The sequence below is a fragment of the Pezoporus wallicus genome, unplaced genomic scaffold (assembly GCF_028554395.1).
Source record: "Pezoporus wallicus isolate ANWC-B61680 ecotype Strahan unplaced genomic scaffold, APGP_CSIRO_Pwel_v1 scaffold_7107, whole genome shotgun sequence".
In the NCBI taxonomy this organism is placed as follows: domain Eukaryota; kingdom Metazoa; phylum Chordata; class Aves; order Psittaciformes; family Psittacidae; genus Pezoporus; species Pezoporus wallicus.
In genome coordinates, this window is record NW_026642114.1 from 1,883,943 (window position 1) to 1,911,549 (window position 27,607).

Genomic DNA, 27,607 nt, shown 5'->3' on the forward strand with positions numbered 1-27,607 from the left:
GGTGTTAATGCTGGTTTTGCAGCAAAAGAAGTACTGTAACTCAGAGGTAACCCTTTTTTCTCCCCTTGGGGAAAACAGTTTTATATGCTGTGCAGGGCAGTTAGCAAAGCAGGCTGTATGCTGTGTAAATTCTTGTCCAATCTAAAATTCTCATACAGAAAAAAATTTAAAAAGAATCCAAGAAAGTGTCTAGCAGTGTAAAGGGAAACACAGAAACATTCATTAAACAGTGGGGGGGGAAAAAACCAAGCAACCCACCACCAAAACACCAACAGTTTCCTGAATGTTTATAGGAAAAGCTGCTGTTCATAGGACTTCTCATGCATGGCAACAAGGGTAGCTTTAGGTACTCCCTTCACTTTCTTGCCTCAGAGAAATACTGCCACAGGTGTGACCTTTAGGTTACAAAGTTGTCAGCTAAGAAAGGGAGATAACCTGTTAGTTTAAAAAAAAAACAACCATATAACAAACCGAATGCTTTGCCATGCTGCTCCTCCCCTCTTCCCTGATGGTGAGGATTGAATGCTTATGTTTCTTCCCATTGTTGTCCTTGCATAACTTTGTCCCCAGGACTCGGCAGAAACTAGACTCTGCTGGGTAGTGTTGTTGCACCAGTGTGTTTCCTCATTCCTGTGTTGCTCTATCCTCTCTTTTTGCATAGTTGGTGTAAGAAGTGTGGGCTTGCAGGAGAGCAGTGCTGGAGCTTGAAAAGAAGTTTCTGTGAAGATGGCAGAGCTGAGTTTGAGTGGTTTAAAGAAATACGATTTTTTTAAATTTCTTTTTTCAGATGCTTTGTTGCAGTGTTTCAGTAGATGTGCTTCTTGCACGTGTAGCTATGCATATATTTCCTGGCTTTTTGAAGCCAGTTATTTTTTTCTTCTGTGTGGTCTCAGTGCACAGAGCTGTAACGCTGGGGAAAATCTGTAGAGTGTTACCTGACTTACTGTCCCTGCGCTGCTGCACATGTGCCATGTTTCTTGTCCTCTTCTTCCTGTGCCCCTCAGTCTGTGACTGAGCTAGAAACCTGTGAAGAGATCTGAGTGCCTGCCGTTGAAGGAATGTGCTCGGGTGCAGAAAGACCTAGCAGATAAAGTTACATTAGCAGAGAATGTAATTTAGAAATTAGCATTAAAATGTATATTTAAGTCACCTGTCTTTGCTACTACACTGCCCTTTTAAATCCACTTTGATATGACCAAAATGTTATCAGAAGTCCTCTCTACTCTGTACTCCACCGCACCTCCCCCATCCACTTTCTGGAGCCACAAGAGGGAGCTCTGTTCTTTAAAATGATGGAGATGCATGTGTCAGGGGATGGAGATAAAATAGCTATTTTAGTATTCAAATTTCAAATTAGATTTATAGAAAAGATCTGTGGGTACATTATAAGGTGCTTCATCACTGTCATTGTGTCACCTTTACATACTCATCTGCTGGGTTCCATCGAGTTTTCTTATGTTCAGTAGATCATGAATGAAATACTCCTAGTATTTGTTTAAAAACAATATAGTGTTTGGTACAAATTTGAGAAGTTCAGCTTTCAGAGCATTATGAATCTTAAATAGTAATTACAGTATAAGGGTGTTGAATTCCTCATTGTGCAGCTGCATGAATTTTGCTATTGTAAAGTTTTCTCAATATTACCTACATATTTTCTCTTCAACAGTTCATCTCATCCCTTAAAGTTGTTCCTGTGTTGTTCTCTTAAATCCTCCTCATTCTCCTGTTTCATGTATTTGAAAAAGGTTTGTAATGTCTTGATCCTTTAGTACCAAATATGCAAAAATTAAAACTTGGAAACACCTTATCTTTTTCATAGGTTCATTTTTTTTTCCCAGCAAGTATGCTGCTGTTCCACAGCTTTCAGGCTGTCAGTATTTGTCTTAATAAATAGAATGGAACTAAATGCAGTATTTCTTATGCAGTCCAAATAGATCTACTTCCTCATTCTTTTTTCTTGATTCTTTATTGATTCATTCTTTCATATTGACCTTGCAGTTTCTGTATTAGTACATTTCCAGCATCAGACTGTGACTGCTATAATTTAGTAATCTTTGCTTGGTTTGGATGGAAAAAAACCCAAAGTAAAAGCATTCTGATGTAGTAGGAGCACCCTGAATTTGTGTTCAGAGGCAATGGAGCACCAGTAGCAGCCAAAATCTGACCTACTGCTTCCTACTCCTGTATGGAGTCTAGAGTACCTACCTACACTTTCTTAAGAGACAACCGAATGTGTAGAGGCCAAAGACACAGGTGTTCAATGCTCTGTAAAGCTGGTATACCACTTTTGACAGTAGAGGCATGTATGTTGGCTCATCTCCATGGCTATTTCCAGTCTATTTTACTTCTCTACCCTTGCTGCTAGCAGGTTCTCTGATAGTCATGCCTAATCTTTTCTTTCAGGGCTTTGTCTAAAACCTGGACAGAAATTATCATACCACTTTTTTTTTTTTAATGTCGTTTGCTAGGAAATATTTAAAATAGCAGATAACCTAAGGGATACTGGGGTGAGGTCCATGGTCTTTACAATCATGAAGCTACAGGAATCTTTTTGCTCTACTTATTTTAAACCCAGCAGTCTATAACCGATAATCCTGGCCTTTGTGGATGCTTTGCAGTTAGGTCTTCCTGTGTTGGCTTGGTCTTACTGGGTTTTGTGTCATAGGTTGTTTTGTTCCTTTTTCCCTAGTACAGGTGTTAGTAGGAGGCCAGGGCTATACTTTCCCAAGCTTATCTCCAATCTCTTCTTGATGCAGTCTTCCTTTGTCATTTTCTACCTTTTAGCACATTCTTTTGTTTCTTGTTCTTTCTTGTGAGTCATTCCTTTGAGTCTGAAGTTCCAGGCAATGGAAAGGTAATTGCTTGGACCAGCTCAGCTCTATTTGCATATTTCAGAGACATCACCTGTCCTTCAAGTCTGTTCATTCTTCCTCCAGAACAATTTATGAAGCAATTCTTTTGCTTTCTTTATTCTTAAACAAAAATATTTTATGCCATCAACACCTCCCACGTTCTTTGAGTTCTTTGGACAGGTATCTGTGTCCTCGCTGCTTCATTTCTTGTATGTTCTCTTTCTGTTTTACTGGCAGCAAATGACATGTTGCTTTCGGTGGCTTTTGCTGATGTGTGTGTAAGTTTGGCAGTGCTGTCTACCTGCTCTCCGTACCAGCCACCTACAGCTTACTGCCTACGTGTGCTTGTCCTTCTGACCCTTTCTCTCACACTGTGCCTCTGTAGTACCACTGTTGTGGTGCTATGCTGCAGTCTCAGCAGTGGGTTCAGTGATCTAGGGAGGTTCACCGTCACGGGCTGACTGTCTTGCATCTTTGTTCTCTAACTTTGTTCTCATGTACATGACTGTCTCTGTGGGCACTTCTAGTCCTTACAGTTTTTGAGACAGTCTCGGTGGCTGTATTTCTATTTCCCCACAAAGCCTAAAATTCTAATCTGTGTCACATGTTCAATATTACAAATCCCCATTGGCTTTAAGCATTCAGTTTGGCCTGGGAGTTCGTATCTGCAGGGGCTGACCACCCAGAGGCAGGACAGCACTTTTTTTGCTCAGCAGCATTGAACATATCTCTAACTGGGTTCATGTTGCAAGGGATGGGGCTGGAGGTGGGTACATGACACTGCAGTGAGGGGGTTAGGAGCTGTTATTGATTGTTTCTCGTAACAAGGCGGTTATATGGCACAGCTTAAACAATAAAAATAAAGAATAAAAAAGCATCCAGATTTGCTCATCAGTTTTAGACTTCCATTTGCTGATTGCAGTTTTGGCATCTCTTGATTCTAAATACTTCCTTTTCCTATTTCTTATATTGCACACTTACCAGTTCCAATCTCAACAGCTTGTCATGCTACTAACTTCAGTGCCATCCTTCCCCAAACACTTAGAGTCCTTCTTTGTATTTGCTTTCACTGCTGAAACTTGCAGGAGGATGTAATGATTTTCTATTCCTATATTAAAAAAAAAAAAAGTTGCCATTTTAACTTGTTTGACACAACTTCACCAGTAACGCACTTAGTAAGATTTCTGTTGTGTAATGAGAAAAGTTGCATGTTAGGAATCTGAAGAGTATAGACCAGTCTCTAAGACAAAGCAGGAAGAGAGCTTGAGTTCAAAGAAACTAGACATTCATTAGACATCTTTTTAAGCTAATAAAGGTTTGAAATTCCAGTGCTGATGTTTCTGGGGAGAAAGCTGCCGGGCTTATTTTTCTTTCTTTTTTTTTCTTTTTTTTTTTTTTTTTGTGTGTGTTATGATTTGGGGTGTGTTTTGGTTTGTTTTGTGTGTTGGGAGTTTTTCTTTTTTTTTTTTGTTTGATTGGGTTTTGTTTGTTTTTTTGGTTTGGATTTTTTGTTGGTTTTTTTGTTGTTGTTGGCTCTTTTGTTTTTTTGTTTGTTTTTCTTTTCCAAATATTATTCTGTGCTTTGAGTAGAGGAGGGCTTGTTCCTTTGCACTCTGGACCAATATTCAATGGGAGTAAAAATACCTCTGTTGCTGTGTTGGTGTGGGAGCATAAAGTTGTGCTGTTCAGGGTAGTGGGAGAGGACACCTGGGGAAGAGACAGTCAGTCTCCTGAAAAAGAAAACAAATTTCAGAGAGAATAAAATAGTAAATGCTCTATTGCTGGAGGCTCAGAGCAGTCCAGTAAGCTGGAAAACCTGCAAGAATAAAGTAAATTGTTTTGTCTGGTCGCCAGTGGGTGTTTTTGCAGGAAGAACTGCAGGGGGCAATATTTGATAAGGTGGCTGTCTAGTTACCCTGTGCAAAGGACTGGGCTCCATTCCCCCTTCTTTCTGTTGAAACAGCCTTTTTCTCTCACCTTTCAAATGCGGCAAGCAAGTTGAAAATAAAATGTGGAAAAGGGAATTTTCAATTTGAGGATACACTGAAAACCAGGAGAAACAATTTCCAGGCTTGCGGAGGATCTGAGTTTGAATGTGTGCTTTTTGTAGGTTGCACCAGGTGTTACTGAAATACTCTTAACAATTGATTTAAATTGGTAAGTCTCTTGTATTGAAGTAGGGTCTCAAAGCCAACTTAAAATTTCTGTAGTAACTCAAATATAAACTGTGTATCCAGTTAAAACAGGAATTCAGAAAGCCAAACCTGAATTTTTTTTTTAACTTTGGACTCATTGCTCAAATCTGGCCTGTTCATGTCTGGAGCAAGAAGCTGTGCTCTACAGTTTACAGGTTTTACGTTTAGTCAACTTCTAAGAATTGCATTAGGGAATGGTAAATCATGCTGTAGCTTAAGGCTAAAATCTCCAAATTTTTTTTTTGGTTAGTACTGCAGGTCCATGTTATTTCTTCTAGAAGTTAAAAAAATGCTTTAGAAATAACAGTGGTCTGTAAACAAAATGAGTGTACCCATCATGTTTTCCTTTTTTTGTCTATCCATCAAACAGATGTCTCCCTTGACAATCTGTCCGAGCAGCCACTGTTTGTGGTTGAGAAAGAGCAGCAGAGTGGTGTGGGCAGGATTACAAGGGGGATGGGAAGAGCAGAACAGTAAAGGACCCATTGAGGTCTCTGCCTGTCATGAGCAGCAGTGTATTCATATACCTGCTGTGCAGTTAGTTTGGGTAAATATCTCAGTTTATGGCTTGCTATACTGGGAAGTCAAAAACTTTGAAAATAATGACTTTATTTCTTTTGTAGTATAAAAGCAATTTAATTGCATTGTGTAAAGCGGAGACTAATAGAATTATTGCTTTGCCCAGTAAAGCTTGCCTTCCCGTGCCGTGCTAATGCAGCATGCTGGGATGAGGAGCCTCCTGTGTTCTTGTGAGCAACACGGCAGTGCTGCCAGGGTCTTTGCTCTTCACTGCTCCCCTTTCTTTCTGGGTTTGTATAGATCCTTGTGTGTTACTTTGCCATAATGAATTTTGTGTTTGTTTATTTTTACCTAAAGGTTAATAATTGTACATAAAGTTGTGACAAAATGCAGAAAACAAACTGCACTGTTTTATTTATATATACACACATACACACACATAAGCTCCTATTTCAAAGGATGACCACATTGGAAAAAACAAATCACTGAGAAGTCAGCCTCTAATCAGGCTCTTCCCCTTTAAAACAAACCAAACAGCAAGCCTTGTTTTTTGGTAGTGTTTTTTTGTTTCTTTCATTTTTATCCTTTTAACAAAAAAGGAAGCACTAGAAATTAAGAAAAAAAAAACCAAAACTTATCTATGTCAGGCTTCTAGCTCTGGGACATGTAAAACAGCAATATCCTCTGGGTTTAGGCAAGTTGCAGAGTAGGGGTTTTGGTGAACCTCATTTGGGGTATGCAGTAGTTTGGAATATGTCTTAAGAGGGCTAGACCTTAATACACAGATGGATTCTTCTGCCCTGCTACCTTTTGCCAGTGTGAGGGACAGTGCCTAGCATGCAAATAGAATTAGTGGTAGGTGCAGCCCTCCTGTGGGAGGGAGTAATCTGTGCCGTGCATGGCTAACAGAAGCTCACAGTTTGTGTGCACCTTATTTATACATGCAAGACTACAGGCAGAGTGACCCCCCTTGTTTTAGCCAAGCTGGGAAAACAGTGGTTTATTGGCTGCACAAGTTAGGCCATGAATGTTCTGCTTTTGGAGCATGCTTTCAGAACCAATTTCTCTTACTAGCAAGCGGATATTTTCTTGTTCCTGTTGTGTAAGACAGTAAGATACCACACTGCAAACATGAACTAAATTTCCCTGTACTTTTGCAATAAAGGCGGATGATGTTGCATCCTTTGCTGCTCTGTACCTTCTCATGAGGGAAGTGTGCTGATGCTTTAAGTACTTGATATAGGTTGTACTCATAAACAAAACTGTCCATAGGTTATTTTCTGTCCCTTTCTTTGCACATGTAACTGCTTATCAATTTTATTCCATACAAGATAGCTCAACCTTGGCAAACCAAGCAGGAAGTAGTGTGTTACCTACCTGCTTTGTTGTGTTGACTGTTATTCTCTGAGCAGCAAATCAAATTCATTTTCCTACTTATACTTGCTGGTTTTTAAAAGCATCACAGGCTCATGGGCAGTGCTAGTCCTTGCAGTACTGTGAGGGTAAGAGGGACATCCCTTGACTATTGTTTAAGGGAGGAAGCAGATTAATAAAACAGTATGTGTAACTTCTGTTTATAATGATGACAGTGTAGATGGGAGCTGATGATTGTTTGCCAAGAACCCATGGCCTGAAGATGGAGGTGTTAGAGGATGCTTTGTTCAAACAAGTGACTCACATGCCAGGCAGTGTGCTGCTGTGCTGGTGGAGTTGTTGTCTGTGGTAGTCTGGGATTTTCCTGTGAACAGGCTTCATAATTTATAGGGCTTTTTCTGTAGCTGCGCTCTGTTGTAGAGCCCAAAACAAAATGCCACATCCAGAGTGAGATCTCCAGTTTTTTGAAACCGTGTTTCTAGCAAGCTGTGCAGAAGTAAAAAAGTTAAAGTGAAAAAGTGTCTCATAGTAGAAATACAAACAACTGGAATATGTGTCAGCCTCCTACCCCTTGGGAGTCTGTTGGATTATTCTCTTTGATTTTACATCTCTGAAGAAATTTATGGTCTCAGCTCCTTTTATTTATGGCATTGCAATCCTTGTTCAAGCGATTGATTGAAATACAACAGTGCCAAGCTGTAAGCCTGTATTTTAGAAAGGTTGAAGCTTAGAAAGCAGGCCAGCAGTGCAAACAATTGTGTATTGCAAACTGGACTGGAATCCTGGACAGAGGTTGCCCATGTTTCTCTTTCTAAATTTCTTTAAAGTAAAAAATTATCACGCTAAGGATATACCTCTCTTCTCTTGCTCATTTTAACCTGCCTGGTCTTAGTAAAGCATACTGTATGTTAAATACGCAATCTTACTAGCTCTCCAGGGGTTAATTTTTTTGCTTGTACCAATGTTAGCCTCCATTTTTTCAAGTGGGAGCCAGCAGTGCTGATGCACTACCTGTTAGTGTACTGTGAACAGCATAATGCATTCTCTCACAGCTACTTGAATGTAGTAATTATTTTCTAGACTTTCAAACAAAAAATTGGGGGACTTGTTGGTTTTGGCTATCAAAGTAGGGCTTTTTGTTAAACATTTAAGCAAAGATGAAATATTCTTTCCTTTTGAATTTTTCAATTAATTAATTTTCATTATCCCACATTAATGCAAAAAAGTATCTTGTACTCTCTGGAATGTATTCTGAAAAAAGAATAATTGGACATATAGCTCTGCTTTGCTGATGCTGCTTGTGTTGCTGCAGCACAGTGATATGTGTGGCATCCCAGTGTCATGAATCCTTAAGATTAAGACACTGCATGCTAGCCAGATATATCAAAGGCAACTGGAAGAAAAAAAAAAGTAAAATTTTAATATATGTATCAAATTAATGGCATTCAATTATGACAGGAGGTAATAGAATGAGGCAAGGTACTTTAGTGTGTAACTTCCTGTGCAGCAGGGACCTAGTTGCTTTTTTTCCTTTCCCACTTAACAGATAAGTAACAGAGTTTGCTCTATGGCTCTAGTGCACAGGTAGCAATTCCACAGGACCTGGCTATTCTGTGATCCTTCAGCTGTGGGATTGGAGGCATGTGGGACAATTGAACTCTGGGATCTTAAAACTTTAGTTGAGCAAGTGCTCTTCTAGCTGAGAAAGCGTACCAGCGAAGGACCAAGGTAGTTGCTGCTGTGGCTGAGTGGACAGAAAATGGATAGGTGCTCATACTTCCAGGGACAGCCCAAGATCTTGGTTTAACTTGAGGTGGCAATTTATTGCCACCTTGAATTTGTTTGGAAGTCAGACCACAAGCTGAAATGGCTAAGATGTAACCAGGTATTGCCCCTTGCATTTTGGCCTTGAGGTGGCAGTTTCTGGCAAGATTAAGGAAGGGTTTGAAATGCCGTGTGCAGTTTTCATTTGTTGCAGATTTTAGCAGCAATGCTGCTTCTCCCCAGCAACAGAAATGTGGGTAACGGAAGTATTGAAAAGTTTGTTTTTATGAAGCAATTGTGTGAGGCTGGAAGCAGAAAAGACCAGCGTTGTGGCATGAGAAGTGACTCCACCAGCAATCAAAACTTTTGTGTTAAGTTAATTTCTGTACTGAAACTCCACTACCTAAAACAAATTGGAAAATTGAGCTTTTGGTAGTGCTGAGCACCATTAAAAATTGGTGTCTGGGGAGGTTGCAGCATGGGCTGACAGAGGAGAGGTGTTGAACCAAAGCACAATGCTGCCATGGGCTATCAGGGGAGGTAAGCAGGCAGTTAGATGCAGTTAGGAGCTTGGGGCAGACGCAGAAAGTGGAGCAGGCTGAGTCAGCCTGATGTAACAGGAAGTTTAGAAGGGGAGGAAAACCAAATAGGAAGTTGCAAGGGGAGGTGAGGAGGACCAGGAGAGTAAGAGGACCTTTCTCTGCTCAGTCTTAGCTTCCTGCTGGCCAGGTCACTTTCCAAGCAGTGGAGAGCCTGCCTGACATCCATTCCCCCAATATTTTTTTGGGGTGCCCAGAAACCTAGAAAAGCCTGATCAAATGCACCCAAGTCCTGCCACCCTGCATAGCAAAGGGAGGTGGTCAGTGAGGGTGGGAGGAGCAGGGGGACAGTATCCTCTGCTTGTGGCATGAGGTGGGCATTCAGTATATGGGCTTTGAATTGCTCTGCAGCTCATCCTGGAGCTCACAGTAGCTTCTTGTCAAACTTCTGTTCTTGTTTTGTCCAGAAACTCACCAGGCTGTGCTAGCAGTTTGACTGCTTTAAATGGAGAAGGGTACAACCTCTTAAATTTTTCAAAGTAATGTAAGCTGTTGAAAAATTTTCAACCTGGTTTGTCAGAGGCTGTTAAAATTAGGATTTATGTAGAAATTACAGATTTATCTTACTGTGGAATATATAATGGCTTGATTTTTAGGTGTGGAGTTGTAGACATGTACTTGATAGTATTCAGACACAGGAAGGGTCCATGTACCCTGCTGCTTCACAGGGCTATGTAAAGGCTGATTTAGAAGAGAGAATGTGTTAATTAAAAATGGCATATGCTTTTGGTTAGGAGAAATAGCTTTAATTTTTTTTGTGTGTAAAATAAGCTATAGCATAATTATGCTGTTTCTGTAGTGAAAATACAGCTTTTCACGTTAGAAAAAGGTTTTAAGTGGTTATGTTTAGCTTGCACTTTACACAAAGTATGAAGGAGGTATTGAGAGTAATTACTAGAGATTAAGATTTTGTTTGAATGTTTGGTAAGGCATTTGTTAATGTCTTGTAAAGGCAATTTGTTTCTTAAGAGTGGAAAATAAGTTGTATCCTTTAAAGAGGTGTTGTCTAGTACTTGGACACTTGGGCACTATCGTACCCAATTACTCCTATTGTAAGAAAAGATGGCACTCCTTAAATGTCTCTATAGCATTCTACAGTTATTTTGAGCTGAACTAAACAACGCAAAACACGTTAAGGCTCTGACACAGCGCAATGCACAGCGCTAAAGGCTGTTCAGCAGGCAGCTGTCTCCAGATCCTACTGCATCCTTCCGGCTGAGCCTGCAAAGGATTGCACAATAACTTCAGAAACCTGTTCCTGCTGGGATGTTCTGTACCTTCTCTTGTCTCTTGGGGGACAGAGGCCTGTGAAAAGCTCTTCATTCTGCTGTTTCTCTGTCTGCAGAACTCATAAATTCACCCTCTGCTTCACAACCTAGATCTGTTGGAGGAAACAGATTTCAGTGGCACTGGGCAAGCAGCCTTTGAGCTTTTCCTTTTGTAAATGGGAAATTTTGCCTTTGCTGATGCTGTGTTGGCCCAGTGTCAGTCCAGCAAGTAGATGACAGGATGTCAACAGGCAGGCTGGGAGTAGGGGCAGATGTCCTTTCTTTATTTCTCAAAAATTAGGGTTGACTTCAGCTTTCCAGCTTCAGAGCTGGAATGTTTCACCCCAAGCTATGTAGCTGTTCAGTGTTTTCAGTTTGGCTTGGAATACATTTCTTACTCGTACAAATGTCTTTGTAAATCTATATGAATTAATATCTTGTGATTTGCATTAAAAAAAAAAAAAATGCCCCCCCCCCAAAAAAAAACAACACAACAACAACAAAAAAAAGCACACAAAACAAAAAACCCAAACAAACAAAAAAAACAACCCAAAACCAACAGCAATTGCAGTACAGGCTATGTTTGTATCTACAGCTTGGTCCCCTCTGCCTGGGCATTTGTGGATTTTCATATGGAGATGTGACAGAAGTGTTTGATTGCTTCCAGGACTGACGATGCAATGCTCTGTGTTCCTCTCATAAAAGCTCTCCATTTCTGTAAGGTGCCTTAAGCTGGAAGAATGCAAGCAGGCCACTTGCTTCATCCTTTGGTCTACAGACACTGGGAGTCTGCAAGTTACTGCAGAGTCCACAAAAGGGACATAAGGAAACAGGAGTCTGCTAGTGGTCTTGTGTTTGCCAGCTCTATATCTGTTTTAAATTCAAAACAAAAAAAAACCAGAACCCTCTAAAAATCAAAAAACTATTGGAAGCCATTCCATTAGATTTTTTTGATTGAAGATATTATTCCTTCCATGCATATGTTGATGTGTACAGTGAGTCATGAAATCATGGCTCCTAGCAAGTATAGAACTTGCTCAAAATTATGTTAAGCATTTTACATTTATTTCCTTTCCCCTGACTGTCTTTACTACTAATTTCCAAATGTGATTATGATGCAGTTATTAATTAACTCATTGTAGGTTAAATGAGTAATCTACAAGGCTTTGTTCTAGATCACACCGCTGTTTAACTATGACGTTAATTATAGTATGTTTGGTTTTATTTTTTGAATGTAATCTTGAAAATATTTTCCCTGTCTTAGATTATGTCTTTTTTCAAGAGGAAATTCTGTGAAGAGATTTAAAAGAATCAGAAACTTTTTTATTATTATTGTTATTATGTAGCCATTAATGGCAATATAACACAATGGCATTAGACAGTCCCTGCAATATATAAACTGAAAAAGCCCCAACCCTGCATTATCCCATGGAGCGTACTGCTGTTTTGGTAGGACAGTATGCTCAATGGTACAGACCCCCAGTCGTCTCTTGAAAAGGCTCCTGGTGCTGAGTCATGTACACGCTCTGGCTGAGCTGCTGCTGGGAGCCAAGGAGGATTGTTGAGAGAGCAATATTAAAATAGTCTGTTTATGATAGCTATTAATATGACTGGTGTGGGGGGTGCAGTGGCCTTTCGTGAAAGGTGGCTTTGCATCACAGTGTAATAGGGAGGGTGCCCTCAGCCAAGGTGTGCTTTCATCTTGTTTGGATGTAACTGGCCTCTGCTAGTATGTAGAGAGTGGCAATAAATGCTGAGCTCACCCATTTTAGTAGAGAAGGGAGGATTTTATGAATCCCACTCAAGTATTTAATAAGGTGCCTAGTTTCATAGATGGCTTAAAAAAATTCCTTTGGTAGCATCACCTCTGAAGGGTTAATATTTACCTTCCCTCCTGCTGCAGGTAGTGTGAAGTTCAGCTGAGCTGTAGGATGCAGGTGGAAAATACCTTTGGAAGGGGACATTGTTTGTCCTCATTTCATGCTTCATTAGCTGCCCTGCTGGGGGACTCTCCTGCATTGCTGTGGGGTCAGGAGCCCCCCACAGTGCTAGGACATCTCTTCCCTATTCAAGGGCTTTGGTCTTTGGACCACCTGCATTTGGGGTGGAGAGCATCCTCCTCCCCTTGGTTGTCCTGGCACTGGCCTTAACTAGCAAAGGAAAAGACAGCAGCAATTATGGCACACACAATTAACGAGCTTCTAATCTCCAGCCTTGTGTGTAATTGCTGCTGTCAAATACAATTAGTGTCTGCCCAAGTTCCCTTCCCAGGGGGATGGCCAGGCCACAGCAGAGAGGAAGGGAGGGGAAGGGGTGGGGGGGCAAGGGTCTGAAATTTTAGGAGAGTTTGTTTTCTTGTTGCCTCCCTAATAATCTCCACTCCTCAAATTGTGTCCAGAAATGTTAATCCAGAGCATTGAGGGGACATGGTGGCCAGCAAAGCAGGCCTTGCAGTCATGTTGGGTTAAGTCTGTGAAATGTCTTCTGTAAAATCTCTCACCTGCAACTATATGAGCTTAATTACAATTCAGTTAGCACACTTCAGGGATTTACATGTACCTCCATGTGAGCCTGATGGGGTTACAGGACATTACCTGTCCCATCATGGCAGTAGAGACTGGAGTTTTTATCATCTCCCAGTTGTAGTCTAGGGAGTTGGGACACGCGCCAGGGTTTCTCCTACTGCTGCCAGGCAGACCTCTGAACATCCAGTGCTTGCAGCTCTGCCAGGCTTGGTGACTTGATTGCACCCCAGAGCCTTGAGGTATCCTGCGAGGCCATGGCAGACCTTGGTTGCTTCTCCGGTGGCTGCAGAAGGCTGCCACTTTGCTGTCGAGGAGGGCATTACACTGTGCTGCTGATGCGTTATATGCATCTTTCTGCAAACTGGCACTGGGCAAGGTAACGTGTGTCCCTGGAGCAATGCTGGATTCTACACAGGAAGGTCAGAGTGTGCCATGCAGACACCTGCGCCTGAATGAATGGGTGAGGTTATAGGAAGGTGAATTACACAGAAAAATGCAGATTGAAATCTGCACTATGTATTTGCTGCAGCAGAAACACATGAGAAGTTTTGATGGTAATAATTTTGTTGGGAGTGTTTCTTGTCTCCATCCCATAAAGCTGGATACAGCTGCTACTGTGGCTCAAGTTGCCTTAGGCTCAGAGGGAGAGAAAAATAATACAACAAGTAGCCTCTGAAAACAACCTGAGATAACTTCTTCCATGCACTGTAGCGGCTCAGGTGTGAGATCCTGATGTATAGCTCTCATTTAAGTTGCCTTACTTTTCTGTTTCCAAGATGCCTCATGATGAAGAACTTAAGTCTTGACTGTTTTAAGGCATTATTCACTATAACTTCAAAGATAAGTATTTTGATTACATGAGCTTTTTTACTGATGGCTGTTTTTCTTAAATATCTACTTATGTGAGGCTACTTTAAAGGTTTTGGATGTGGAGAAAAGCCAGAGTGAGATGTAAGGGAGTTGGGGGGATGATAGATGTGCTGTGTAACTCGGCCGTGTGCCTTGCCAAACAGCTATTGCTGCTGTGTGCTGGTTGCCTAGACGTGCAGAACTAGCCAAGTAGAGTTCTCATTTTGCTTTGTATAAGACTGGGATACCCTACATTTAACCCATGCCTAGGATCTAGCTCTTTTGTTAACTCCAAGTTATGTGGGGTATTTTGGATTTTTTTTTTTTTTTAAGGTTTACTGAAACCTGTGTTATTCCTGCTGTTTTGTGGGATCTTTGTAGAACTTCTCTGTACCTTTCTATCAGATTCATAACATATGTGTCATGCATATAAAATACACCCTCCACATAAAATAGCTTACCATTTTACCAATAGCATACCATTCCGTCCAGTTCAATCCCAGCTAATCACAGATGGTAAATTCACTTGCATCTCTATAACGAGTTCTGGCACATGAGTTTGAAGTGAGTCATCAGAAGGGCCTTTCCAAGTGCCATCTTGTTAAATCTTTTATAGCTTGTTTTGTGTAGATTGGAACAAAGCTTGTGCTTGGAGATTAAAAATAATAAATCCCTGTCCTGTCTTCAGGGATATAGCAAGAGGCTGGCCCACCAAACCAACCCTGACAGGAAGCTACCACTCTTCCTCTTAGATGGTAACTTTCATCCTGCTCTCCAAAAGTGCAAGAGGAGAAATGGGTCATGCTGTGATTATGGGAAACTTTTAAGACCAGAATAGAAGGTGAACTTGAAAGCCTCACAAAGAAAATGTTTGTCTAATTGTTTTTTGTTTCCATAATGATTAGTATGATAAAGCTATCTTCTCTTTCTCCTTTATTTTTTCAATCATGATTAGGCTTTAATGTTGTTAAAGCTTATAAGTGAGTTTGAGCTACTGTCTTGTTGAAGAGAAGATGGACCTGAAATTTTCAGTGAGGCATTGGACAGAGTTTTTTAATGTGTCTGTCATTATATGTTAACCTCTGAACTGGGACACAACGTCTATTTTATGGCTGACAACAATTTAAAAGTATATATCATGACATCGTGGATAAAGGAAGAAGGGGGAGTGGAGGGGAAAAAAAGAATTAATGATGTTAGCAAATATTAGTCCCTGTATTTCCATTTTGTTCAGAAAGTGGTTGTCAGGCTTTGAGGCTGTCTGGAGCAACATTGTCAGTGACAGCCAATCGAGATGCGATTGTACCTTGAATCGAGCTGCTCTTTTATTGACAAATACAGTGCACTAAGACAGGGATAAGGATACTCTGCTGTCTTTTCCAGGAGGAATGTAGCTTTTCTCCTGGCATTCCTGGTGACATTTGAGAAGGATAGTTCTGGGCTTAGTGGAGTTCCCTGCACCAGGCAGTGAGCACATTGGGAGTCAGGGGAGTTGAAAATGTCTCTTAATGAGTACGTATGCTGCATACTGAAGCACGTATTTGCCCATGATTCATGCTAGCTTTGGTCAACCAGATCCACCTACCGAAGTTAACTGTCAAGACTAATAGTGACTTGATATCAGCCTTAATTGTACACAAGCAACAAAGAATCAGTGGGCAAGAATTAGGGAAAACCCAGAGAAATTCCAGTGCCTCTTAAGGCCCAGAGCTTTTACGTGCTACTGCCTATGCTTTGGCACTCGAGTGCAATCCTCCAGAGTTTCTTCCAGTGCTGTCACAAATTCCCCTTTATTCCCACAGTTTTTAACTGGCAAGCCCCTCATGCTCATGGAGCCCACAGTAATTTTGCCTTTCCTACAGCATGCTCTCACATGGCCCTGACTATGGGTAATACTGCTATCATCTCTGTCAGATTCAGGTTGCAAGTTATGGGAGCCTGGGATCATGTTATTTCTTAACTATCATTAGTTACATGTGCATCTGTAGTGCTTTTGGACAGTGCTGCCAGCAGTGAAAGAAATTGAGCTGAATTGAGAGCCACATAGTTAATTATTAGTGCCTTTTTTAACAGAGGAGAAAGAAAATTTGCAGTGTCAGTTTTTAATTTCATTGTGGTTTTTCTAGGTAATGTAACTTTAAACTTACTGGTGATTATCTGTGTATATGTAGCATTTGCTTTATCTTTCCAGCTTAAGCCCTTTTCTGCTGTAGAAATATCAAGAAATTTAAGGAGGAAAGTGCATCTGCACATTACTGAGCACATCGGCCAGTATGAGCGATAAATAAAAACAATAGCTGTGACGTGGTTTGGAAGGAGCAGCTGCTGTCTCACCTCTTTCATTACCCAGTTTGGTACATCGCACTCAGATATTGCGTGCAAGTCCCTGGCAGGCTGGGTAGTACAGATATTGGAAGTGGGCAGATGAGCTCATGGTATAGGCAAGTTGTCAAGGGCGGCTGGAAAGAAACCAGTTTGTATCTGCGTCAAGGCAGAGTTAACATTTTTGGGAAGAAGCATTCCTCATATCCTGAGCAGATTCCCCTTGGGAAGTTCAGTGGTGATGAATGGTGGAGTCTTGATGCTGTCTTTCTTGGCTTTGCAGAATAGGGGCACACATTAAATCCTGAGAGCAGAGCTGAGACTTCTCCTGTACATTTTTCATAAACTTGTTCTACATATTGAGGACTGTGGTGGAATAAACTTGGTTCAACATTCATAAGCTGAATATTGAGTTACCTATTTCTGTGTGAAAGAGATAAAAACTACTTGGATAAAGTAACTTGTATATGGATTAAAAGCCACATAAAAGAGAAGTTTTTGGCTGAGCATTTTTGGGAAAGCTTTTATCGCTAAGATTTCCAATGACCATATGTATCTACTTAATCAATATGGTTAATCTTTGATAGAAGTGCATTGGCTGTGCAAAGTAGTGAACTTAATCCAAGGAAACTTTTTTTTACAATTTCTGCCTCTGGAAAGATGAAATGTATTTTCTCAAGTGTTGTTTCTGACTTGGGGGGGGTGGGGGAAGCAACAACCAATATTGATTGAATGACCACTGCCCCTCAATACCAAAGAAGATAGACTAGTTGTGAGTATAGCTTTGTTTTATAGAAATAACTCTTGCATGTACTAGCAGATGATCTGAAATTAATTTTCAGATACATATTTCCATACAAGTGGTATGGAAATAACTGATGGACAGTAAGGTTCTTTGCGCATCTTGAAAAAATTATTCAGCATTGCACTGTAAACACTGAAGCCTTTTCCCATCAGGAAAGAACTTTGTGTCACATTTAACTATGTAATTTGAAGGAAGCCTACTTGCCTAAGCTGGTATTCCTAAACTACTAGGAATAGTTTGGGAAGCCAATTTCCTTTCCATTTTTTTCTTAAATAAAAAAAAAGTCTGTGATACTTGTAAACCTAAATCTTATAACTTTGGGTTGGTACAGAAGAGAGAACTGAAAGGTGGAGCTGGTTGGTGTCAGACTGGGCAGAATGTAGAAGTAAATGTATTATGGGGAAAACAGTAAATTGATTTAAAACAAAAGTGACCTAAGGAAGGAAGACGAATGCAAACATGGTTCACTTTTTAAAAAAATTAACATCCTTCTAGGTAGAATTCTGATGAGGCAGCAATGCTTTCTGATGTAAGCAGCAATGTATTGCAGCTACTTGGACTGCTAGAGATTAGAGTAGCTTTCCTTTGGCTTCTGATCTTATTCACCCTGGGTGTATGAGTCTCTTATCACAGAAAGCCACAGAACTGTTCCACTAACAATAGCACGTTGCGGTTAATGGGCTGGCTTTACAAGGAATTACTGCTGTGAACTGCAAACCAGTTTTGACTGCGTACCTGAAGACCAAGATACTAGATGCTATGGAAGAGTTAGGGTTTCTGGTACTTTGTACTCTTTAATAGGGTCAGAGTTTCAGACAGCAGGCCACTTCTTCCTTTGTGGAAGTCTGGCATCAATGTAAAGTCAGCCAATTGAAGATCCCAAGCTGCAGGATGTTTTTTTGAAAAGGTAGGGCTGAGGCTCTGTATCGATCAGTCATTATTCTAATTGTTCATTTCTGTTATGGTCGGAATCATTCAGAATCCTTGAGTTCCTGGGAGTAAATCATTTGGAAATGCTGCCCATTATAAAATTTAATTTTAAATCTATATTAAATAGATTTATAAAGGCAAGCTTTGCAATCCGGTAACATAACATTATGCTATCTCACAGAGGCTCAGCTTTTGGGCCTTAAGGAGCCACAGCTGCGAGTGCTGCAGAGACAAAGATTTGGCTCATTGTGAGCAGGACAGCAAGGCTGCCAAACCTACCTTTCAGGTGACCCTTCTGGGCCACCTTCAGAGTGAGGAACATTGATCTGATTTGCTGAGACATCTATCCATCTGTTCTTGATGGAGTAGGGTTGTGAGGTACTGTCTGCCATAAAGATGAGCCTTCCAGAGGGTTTGTCCTGTCTTTGGGGCAAGAGAAGGGGTGGGAAATAGGGGATGGCACAGCCTGGAGTGGGCTGGGAGACAGCATGCTGGACCAATCTTTCTTTTTCTTTCAGATGACAGAGAAGAGGGGAAAGGAAAGCAAAACTGCATTTGGAGGCCCAGTTGTCAGCTCGTTATATCAAGAAGAAACAATCAGGTGATTATCTGCACTGGATAATACAGTTAAAACCAGTATTTTTCTATTTTTCTAATTTAATTTTGTTAAGCCCTTTTTTTTCTTTTTTTTCTTTTTTTTTTTTTATATTGCACAAGCGTGGTGGCAACTACAACAGGATAATAAATGACAGGAAAGAACTTTTCAGGTCCATAACCATTTAAATCAATAACTGCCTGTATCATTGCCAGGTAGTAACCTTTCCCTAGCACAAGATGTGGAGGAAGGGCAAGATTTCCCATTTTTCAGTTATATGGCTAAAAAAGGTAATATTGGATATTTTTAATAGAAAGCTATTTAGACACTATCTTTTTCAAATAGTTATTTCTTTACCAATACATTCATTAAAGATTGTTCAGTGAAGATTTTAATGTTGGACAGTGTTTGCCTTCAGGGAGAGTTTGTACCTTATATCAAATTAATTCTTTCTAGCTTCTGCAGCTAGCATAGCAGAAATGCATTTACTGAACTAGAATGGCTGCTATTTAAAAACTGTCAAAGTGCAAGTAGTAAGTGACTTTAGCTACTGAATAAAGACAGCTGGGTGTTTTGTTTGGCTGGTTTTTTTGCTCTTCCAGACTACTAATCATGGGTATAATATCAACTCCAATACCTAAATGCCTGGAAAGGATCTTTCAGAATAGTGTTTTTAGTTAAAATGAACAGTCAAGGAAGAGTAAATTTTTGAGCAGCGTTTGCTGTCGTGTTGCAGTCACCCATTTATGTGTATGTGATGCCATTTGTTTTATTGAATGTCTCGCATCATTTTAGTCCCAGGAAATTAAAAGATAAACACTGATTCCTATAAACAAACAAGATAAACACAGCCTCCCAAGCTTGCTAGATCTTTCCCAAAGTATTAAATCTCTAACGCAGCAGTTCTGTGACTTGTTGTCACAAACTAATGAAAAATATCTTGAGAAGGTGGCTCCAAACCCTTTGCAAGCTCAGGTAGAAATTGATACGGGTGTTGCATGTAAGCAAATAGAATGGCAGTTTTGTGCTCAGCAGTAGCATGGGCACTTACCTTTGTTACAGTCCACTTTCTAGTGAGGTGGAGCAGTTGGCCAGGAGTAGCCTTCTCTGCCTTGCATGGAGAGCCAATGCATTTTTTAACTTGCCCCTGGACCTTGACCAGAGGTACTCGGATATGACCCTGGTTTAACAAGCTGTGTGGTGAATAGCACTTCTGCTAGCCACAAGCTCCTTTTTCTTCCCTGCTCTGTCAATGTATGTCTCAGCCAACATCCTTGTTGACAGTTTGTGACCTTGTGGTTTAAATCCTGTTTGAGCTCTTCTTTTAGGAGTAGAGCATATCAGTGCTGCCCAGTGTTGGGTGTGAAGTATGAGCTGTGCTTAGTCCTACAGTAGTTTGAGTCTTGGCTATCCCAAGTACTGCCTGTGCCCCTTCTTGAGTGTGAAATACAGCACAATATACTGCAAAGCAGAGTTTGTTCTGATAGGCTTGACTAGTCTAAATTTTGTCAAATTTTTGTTTTTATTTCCATGAGAACATGACTTCTGCAGGTCTTGAAAATAAGTAGAGCTCCAAATATTTTTTTCTCAAGCATGCTGTGAGAACATACATGCTGTATGTTCAGTATAGCATAGTTGCAGCCTTTACAAAATGAGGCTATAGGCAGATGTAGTCTCTGACACAGATAGAATAGGGTGATTGTGCTAAAAGTGAATTAAATGAAGTCTCCTACCTGCTGTCAGAATGTGGAAGCTTATGTAGTCTGTTAGCACAGCTTGGTTCATAGGGTACAGTGCCTTCAGTTGCAAGATAGGAAGCGAGTAAGTGCTCACCCATGTGCAGCTTGTACAGATTCAACTTTCTCAGAGTTGCCAATGTACTATGGCTTTTGTCTACTGTTCATTCGCTTACTGGAACAGGAAATATATGCGTGCAGCCACATCTCTAATGGTGATAAGTATAATAGTAAAAGCACAGTCCTAACAGCAAAATTGCCCTGGTACCAAATCTGCAAGCAGATGAGCCAGAGAAGGGTGACTTCAGACCTTGTTTGACATCCAAGGTTATTCTAGAGCAGGGGGTGATTTGGTTTGATAGTAATATTGCTCACCTGAGAAGGGTGACTTTTACTGAGGCTGTCCGTGGCTACTTACAAGAGCATAAAGTTAGCATTCAGTAATACTTCAGTGCATTTGTAAATAGAATGCAGTCTTTGGAAAATGCATTATTTTTTCTAGAGGAAGAAAATGAAAATGTTTAAGAGGAAAGAAAACTTAATAGCTTAAATACATATACTTAAATACATTAATACTTGCAGGTAAGTCCCGTGCTGTAAGTTCAGTGTGCATTGTGTATGCTACCTTAAAAGCTAAGATCTGAGAAGGACTCAGATGGAGGCTATTTTATTGACTCAGTTGTCTGTTGGACCTACTGAAGCTATACAACAGGCTTACAAAAATTGAGATACAAGGCAAAGCACTTTAGTCTCTGTTTCCCAGGGCTGTTGATAGGATAAATATTTTTTAATTACAGGATCATAATAAGGAAGCCCAGAATAAGAAAAAAAACAAACGACCCTGTATTTTATATATTAAAAATGAAAACTCAAGTCCTCATCAGTCCCTGGGTACTGACAGACTGCTGAAAGCAGTTTCTCAGGCATTATCCTGCCAAATACAGCCTACCACACGCCCTTTAAGATTCTGCTGATGCAAAGGCAGGAAAAGGCTGTTTACTTTATCTGGATCCTTAGAACCTCACCTTGCACTGGGACATAGACAAGAGTGCAAGTGTGGGGTTTTGAAGGTTCACTTATTTTATTCTTGCCAGAAGCTTTTGAACAGTTTGTCAAACAATTAATATGCTCTAATCTGCTGCTATGTAATAGAGACATGAGAGATTTTGTTTTAAATGGTGTAAATCACTAGTTTACCCTCAGCAGTAAATAACCAAGCAAAGCAGGAATGCCACTGCTTTCAAACTGAGTGTCTAAAATTATGTATAAATAATGCTTACATTCCTTTTATGAAATGAAATACTTTGGGTTTAGGATGCAAATCTGTGCATGTTGGACAAAGTGGAGTTAACCATACCCTACTCTGAAGTCAGGTAAATCAGAAATAGGAGGAACTGGGATTATGCCAGGGCTGATTTTGCTTTATTACTAATCTCAAATGTTTCTGTTTTGAGAACAAGATAGAAAAATGGTCTGTCTGGCTCACAGAAGTACAGCACTGTGATTCCAAATAATTGCACTGATTCCAAATAAATTCAAGAGCATCCAAAGAAACAGGTTATACTGATCTAATTAAATCAATTTAGAAAGAGAACTGGTTAAATCAGTGCAATCTGTGTATTTGGAGATCAATCTTCACATCCAGAGGTCTCTTGAGCTAATGAGGCATAGCAGTTATTTACTTTGGGGTGCTGGTCCCTGGTCATCAATTAGGGGTCATTAATAAACCCTGGCAATAAAGAGCTCAAGTACCCCCAGTGACTAATAGGGAGCAGTTGCAGAATATTAGCATAGTGCTCTGCCTCTGTGTTTCTCTGCAAATCACTTATCTCACTTCAGGCATTACACAAAAATAATGCATGATGGTGACTGATGATGGGACTTGGAGGTTCCCCTGGAAGGGAGAATGCAAAAATTATCTGCAGTTTCAGGCTGGGTGTAGTGGTAGGGTTTTTACTGCTGCCTAAAGCTTTGTCTCTTTTTTGGTGTTATTACCAGAACAAAAGCAGTAGTAGTTGAGCTCCTTCATGATCACATAGCTATAATTAGTTTCACAAACCTGAGAAATGAGCAGTGAGATGAGGTTGACTGACGTGTCACCAATATAAATCTAATCTAAGACACAAACAGGGAGATGCCAAAAATACCATGGCATTGGAAATTCAACTTTACTTTGCAGCATTTTTTTTTTTTAAGTGGGGGCAAGGACAAGGCAGTTTGTGTTTCCAGCACATGAAAGCATTGACTTGCCAGATGGAGAATGCAAAAATATGTTGCAAAATGTCTGTCCGTTTCCTCTAGAGGAGCCCTCCTGCACCCTGCCATGGGCTGCTCCCACGTGGCTCCAGCATGCTAGCTTGGGGATGACATCCACTGCTTGGCATGGAGGTTTCCCTGAGCTATCTTTTACACTTCTGCCATCCCAAAAGATGTTGTAGAAACCCTTGTCTGGTAGAAACTTCCACCCTTACCTGTAACATTTAGGAATGACCCCAGTTGCAAGTGGGGCTCTGTTTAAGCTCACAGTGTGGAGCAGGCACCCCTCATTTGGGAGCCCGTCTGATGCTGTGTAATCTATCAGAATGGTATTAATCCCACTAACGCAGCCGCCATCTGGCCCTGCTGCTGGGCCGGCTCGTGCGAGCCCCTGTGATGGATGGCCTTGGGAATTGATTAGTTGTTGTGCGAGACAAATGAACTGTTTTGGCAGAAAATACCAGAGGTCGCTGCGTGTGGTCAGGCACAAAGGCTGCTGAATTTTAAAGAGCTGCTTCCAGCATCCATTGCAGGGATGCCACTTTGGAGTTGTGATGGCTTTTGAGACAAGCCCAGCACTCTGGAGCATGGTTTGGGTTTTGTTCTCTCCCTCTAACCCTGCTTTCAGGAACACCGGCACTGGAAATGAGCACAAAGCTGCAGTGGTGCAGGAGCCAGAATCCTTGCTGTGTTGGGAATTACAGGCTCGTGCTAGTATTATGTGCGTGTTTGGGTGGCCATGCTGCAGATGTCTTGTTCACATAGATGCTAGGCTGGCAATCCCTTCGGAAGAGCTTTCCTGGTTGTGCAGCCTGCAGTGTGCTCAGCCCTGGCATATCTCAAACAAAACGCCTCCAGGTCCAAGCAGCTGGGGTTTGGGTTTTTTCAGGTCAGTGTCATTAAGAAATGGATGCTCTTCTGGTGATGTTAAGTGGGCAAGTCTCTGACTTCAAGATGATTGCCAAGTTTATTGCTTCCCTCCCTTTTTATTGTCCCTGGAGTGGTGACCCTTGGGGCTTTGCTTTGTTGTGGAAAGGGGCAGCTTGTCTGCTCAGGCCTGCCTTCCCTTTGGGAGAGTGAATCCTTCAGTGGTGGCTCCTTTTTAGGGTTTTCACTTCAGCCTCCTCTCCAGTGCTGCCACTAATCTAACAAAGTACGTGTGGCGGTGTAGCGACTGGTGGGGAATTGGATGACACATGTCTCGCTATGTCCTGGCCGCTCTCAGAGGACACCACGCGAGTGTGCCAGCAAGTGGACAACACTTCCCCTGAGACAGCCTGCCGGATCAAAATAAACTTGAGTTATGGATTTATTCAGCTTCTAATACCTCAGCTGGCATAAATAATTGAGAAAGCAAAGGTTTGTCTGTGGTGCATACCTCAGGGACCCACTCCTGTCTTCCTCCCTCCCACCACCCTTTCTTATGAAAATGATCCCAGTTGCACTGATAGATAATAACAACACCAAGCAATTAAAAGCTATGGGTGGCTGGAGAGAGGAGAAAAGGTTCAGTTAATGAGCTTTTCCTCTTCCTGTGCCCAGGAGAGCCTCAGAAGTGAGGAGGTGATTAAAGCAAAGAGATAATTATAGATTATGTGAAATGGGTCCCTTGGGGGCCAAGGGCCTTGACAAAAACAGTAAGTGTTTCGAGTGTCTCTCTGCTCCCCACATGCTGTGTTCCGCTCCGCCACACTCCCACTTGCTCAGCAGCACCTTGCCAAGCAGATGGGAGAAGCCACCTGTTAGCAGCACCCGGGGCCACTCCAGAGCGGGTCCACTGGGACGTGGCTTGGACCAGCCCCAGGAAAAGGGGAGAGGATGCCCAAAGTAGCACCCGATCACAGCCCTCTGTGCTGGAGGTAACCTGCAAGGGGGGAGGAAGGGCATGGGGCAAACCTGGAGGATGCTGTCTGTGTGAGCGTAGAATACCTGAATACCAGGTCTCTTCTGTGCTGTTTTTCCTGGTAGTCTTGGTGGCTGTTTAGAAAGCAAGGAGGTTTACAGCACTCAAGGTGCAGAAGTGAAGCCTGGTTATCCAGCAACAGATCTTTTCTGTGAGATGTTTAAAAACTGTTGGCTCACCAAGTGTTTTTTAGGCTTAAGCTTTGCAAGCTTGGAAGAAGATGACTTTGTTTAAATTCTTCCACATACTTTTATTCAAGGACGAAGAAAGTTGCCCATGTATTACCTGCAGGCAACAGATATGTTTCAGCTCAGTGTCAAATCAGAGCTAGCATTTCTTACTGGGGATGAGGGAAAGCAGAAGAAAATAGCCTGGAGGGGGGTTGAACATGAGTCAGCAGGGAGGAGAGAAACCCTTCTGGCCATCTTCAGGAAATAGATGTAAACGTATTCCCTGCCTTTACTGACAGTCAAGTGGTCTTGACTCCTTTTAAGCTCAACAAAAAGAGCCAGTGCTTGTATATCACACACTCTGACATGGAAACAAAATTGCATCTGAGTCTTTCTTTCTAGCTAGAAGTTTTAAATTGTGCGCATCTCCCTTAGGTTGAATTTCATGGTCTTTCCCATCTACCGGTAACTTGAATGCTGTATTTTTGCATAAGCTGATATTTTCCTGACAATACTAATAGAAATGCTATGGGTTCTTCCTCTACCTACCCCAGCCCCCCAACATTATTTGAGCAATATCTTAGAGCGTCACTTACTTCTGATTTCTGATGTGCCTCTATCTAGTTTTAGGCTGTTTCTACCAGTTTCTGGGCCTTGATGCTGACGATATCTGGAATTCAGCTTCACATGACTGGTTCTTTTTGCAGATAAAATGTCTGTGGTTTGACTGCATGGACTTCTCAGACCTATTCAGGAAAGGGCTTGTTTCTCTTTCTAATATTTACAGAAAAGCTGGATATAATATATGCTATTTTTGTTTTAAAAGGGGCATCAAGTACAGAGGTATGGTTTAAAGCTTAGAGAAATAAATGTGCAGTAAACAGATTAAATTTCCCAAAACCTTATTTTCAGGTGGGGAAATTGCTATTTTGGATTGATTCCTTTCTGGAGACTTCTGAAAGAGAAGTGGTTTCTTGGAAGGGGGATATATAGAGCATTTGAAGAGGTGGTTATTTCAGGAAAGCTAAATGATATCCAGATAGCTGTGTCAAGTCATTTTCCCCCTTACAGGCAATAATATCCTTGAGAATAGACTGTAGAAGTCTTATCTAGAGGCTTTGGTAGGAAGATTACCTGGGTTTATGTAGTGGTTTAAACCCAGTCAGGTAATTCGTTCGCTCACTTCCCCCCCTTTCTTGCCCTCCCCCTGCTCCCGGAGGGACGGAGAGGAGAATCGAAAAGAATGCAACTCCCACTGGTTGAGATAAGAACAGTTTAGTAACTAAGGTATAACACACATCACTACTGCTACCACCAGTAATAGTAATGATAAAGGAAATAACAAGGGAAGAGAATACAACACCTCAGCACCAGCTGACCGATAACGCGCCCCCCAAGCCTGACCAAGCTCCAGCCGATACCTCCTCCAACCCTGCAGTACCCCAGCCCTTCCGGCTCACTCCCAGTTACATCCTGGGCATGATGTGCTGTGGTATGGAATACCTCTTTGGTCAGTTTGGGTCAGGTGTCCTGTCTCTGCTTCCTCCCGGCCTCGCCTCCTCCCTGGCAGAGCATGAGGCTCACAAAGTCCTTGGCCAAACCAAAACATCGCTATCAGCTCTGTTCCCGAGCCGAAAGTCAAAACACTGCACTGCACCAGCTACCAAGGAGGAGAAACATGACTGGTACTGCTGAACCCAGGACAGTTTGGTACAACACTGTTAATGTGTCCTCTCTCCACTGGTGCAGATCCTGCAGCATGCCTCCCATGGAGCACAGTCAGTTGCTTTATCGCTGTCATGTACCTTCTGGTACCTCTTGTGCTGCTGTGTGAGGTCTGGCAGGGCTGAGCCACCCAGGTGCTGTAGCATGTGGAAATGCCAGTGTCCCGGCTGACTGGGTGGCATCACTGCTAAAGATGCTAGGCTCACAGCCTGAGCTCATGGTTGTGATGCAGAAAATCATCTGGGAGTAATTGAGGATGATTGTGGACTTCTCTAGCAAGAAGAGACTGGGCTTCAGTTTCTTACAGAAGAAAGAATGATCTGTAATAAAGTGTGTGTGTGGCTGTGCAATGGGGAGAAAACTGCTGGAACCAAATTACTGTACAGTGTCATCTGAGAAGTAGCTTCATGCAAAAGGCTGCTTTTAAGCAGCCAAGGGTGTGTTTGAGAGGCTTGACTAACAAGGTAGGACTGGACAGACCTCCCAGCACATCACATCAGCCCTTGTTAGTAGAGGTAGGCATGTCTCATGACCTCCATCATGAATCTGTCAGGCTCCATCTTGAGCAATATAAGCTTTTTGCCTTTTCTAATCCCACCATGAGACTCTTTTTTCCCCCAGAATTCAAATTGCATCTAAAGTGTGCAGTGATCTCCTTCCCAGGAGCTTGTGTGTAGTGAGTGGACAAGACCTCCAACAGATGAGTTCATGGGAGACTGGTTAAGAAACTGGAAGACTTCTGTTATATCTCTAGACCTAAATATGAAATCCCATGGGGCACCTAGCTCTTGCTTTTTTTTTTTCAACTGCCATGAAACGCTATCTCCAGTCACTCTTGCAAAGCTCTTTTGTGATGTTTTGAGAATCTGTGAAATATCTTAACTTCATTAGAGGTTCTGCTTGGTTTGTTTGGACAGAAGTTTTATCATGTCTGACGCCGGGGTATTGCTTTTACCTCTAGAAGAAGCTATAGAGGTACCTCAAGCACCTGTGACATCACACAACTTGATCTTCCTACCTGCAAGCAGGCCTAAGCAAGCATGCACTGGCATCCTAGCACAGACATGTGCTAGTCACTCTGCATATGCCAGCCTGCTGCTCTGAGCAGAGATCATGGTCAAGCTTTCTCTTAACACTGTCAATTACAAAAAGGAGTGTAAGTAGGATCACTTGTAATTGGGTTACTTGCTGGTAAATAAAATAAAACCCAAGCCTTGTGG

At 41.6% G+C, this 27,607-nt stretch overlaps 1 protein-coding gene across 2 annotated transcripts in view; it reads left to right on the top strand.

The window, feature by feature from the left end:
* Window positions 1-27,607, top strand: part of ACBD6 (acyl-CoA binding domain containing 6) — an 86,339-nt gene that overhangs the window by 8,029 nt on the left and 50,703 nt on the right. For both annotated transcript variants that reach the window (XM_057427063.1, XM_057427062.1), the window contains one exon: window positions 18,521-18,603. In XM_057427063.1, the coding sequence (XP_057283046.1) occupies window positions 18,521-18,603 (83 nt within the window). The remainder of the gene's footprint in view (window positions 1-18,520; window positions 18,604-27,607) is intronic.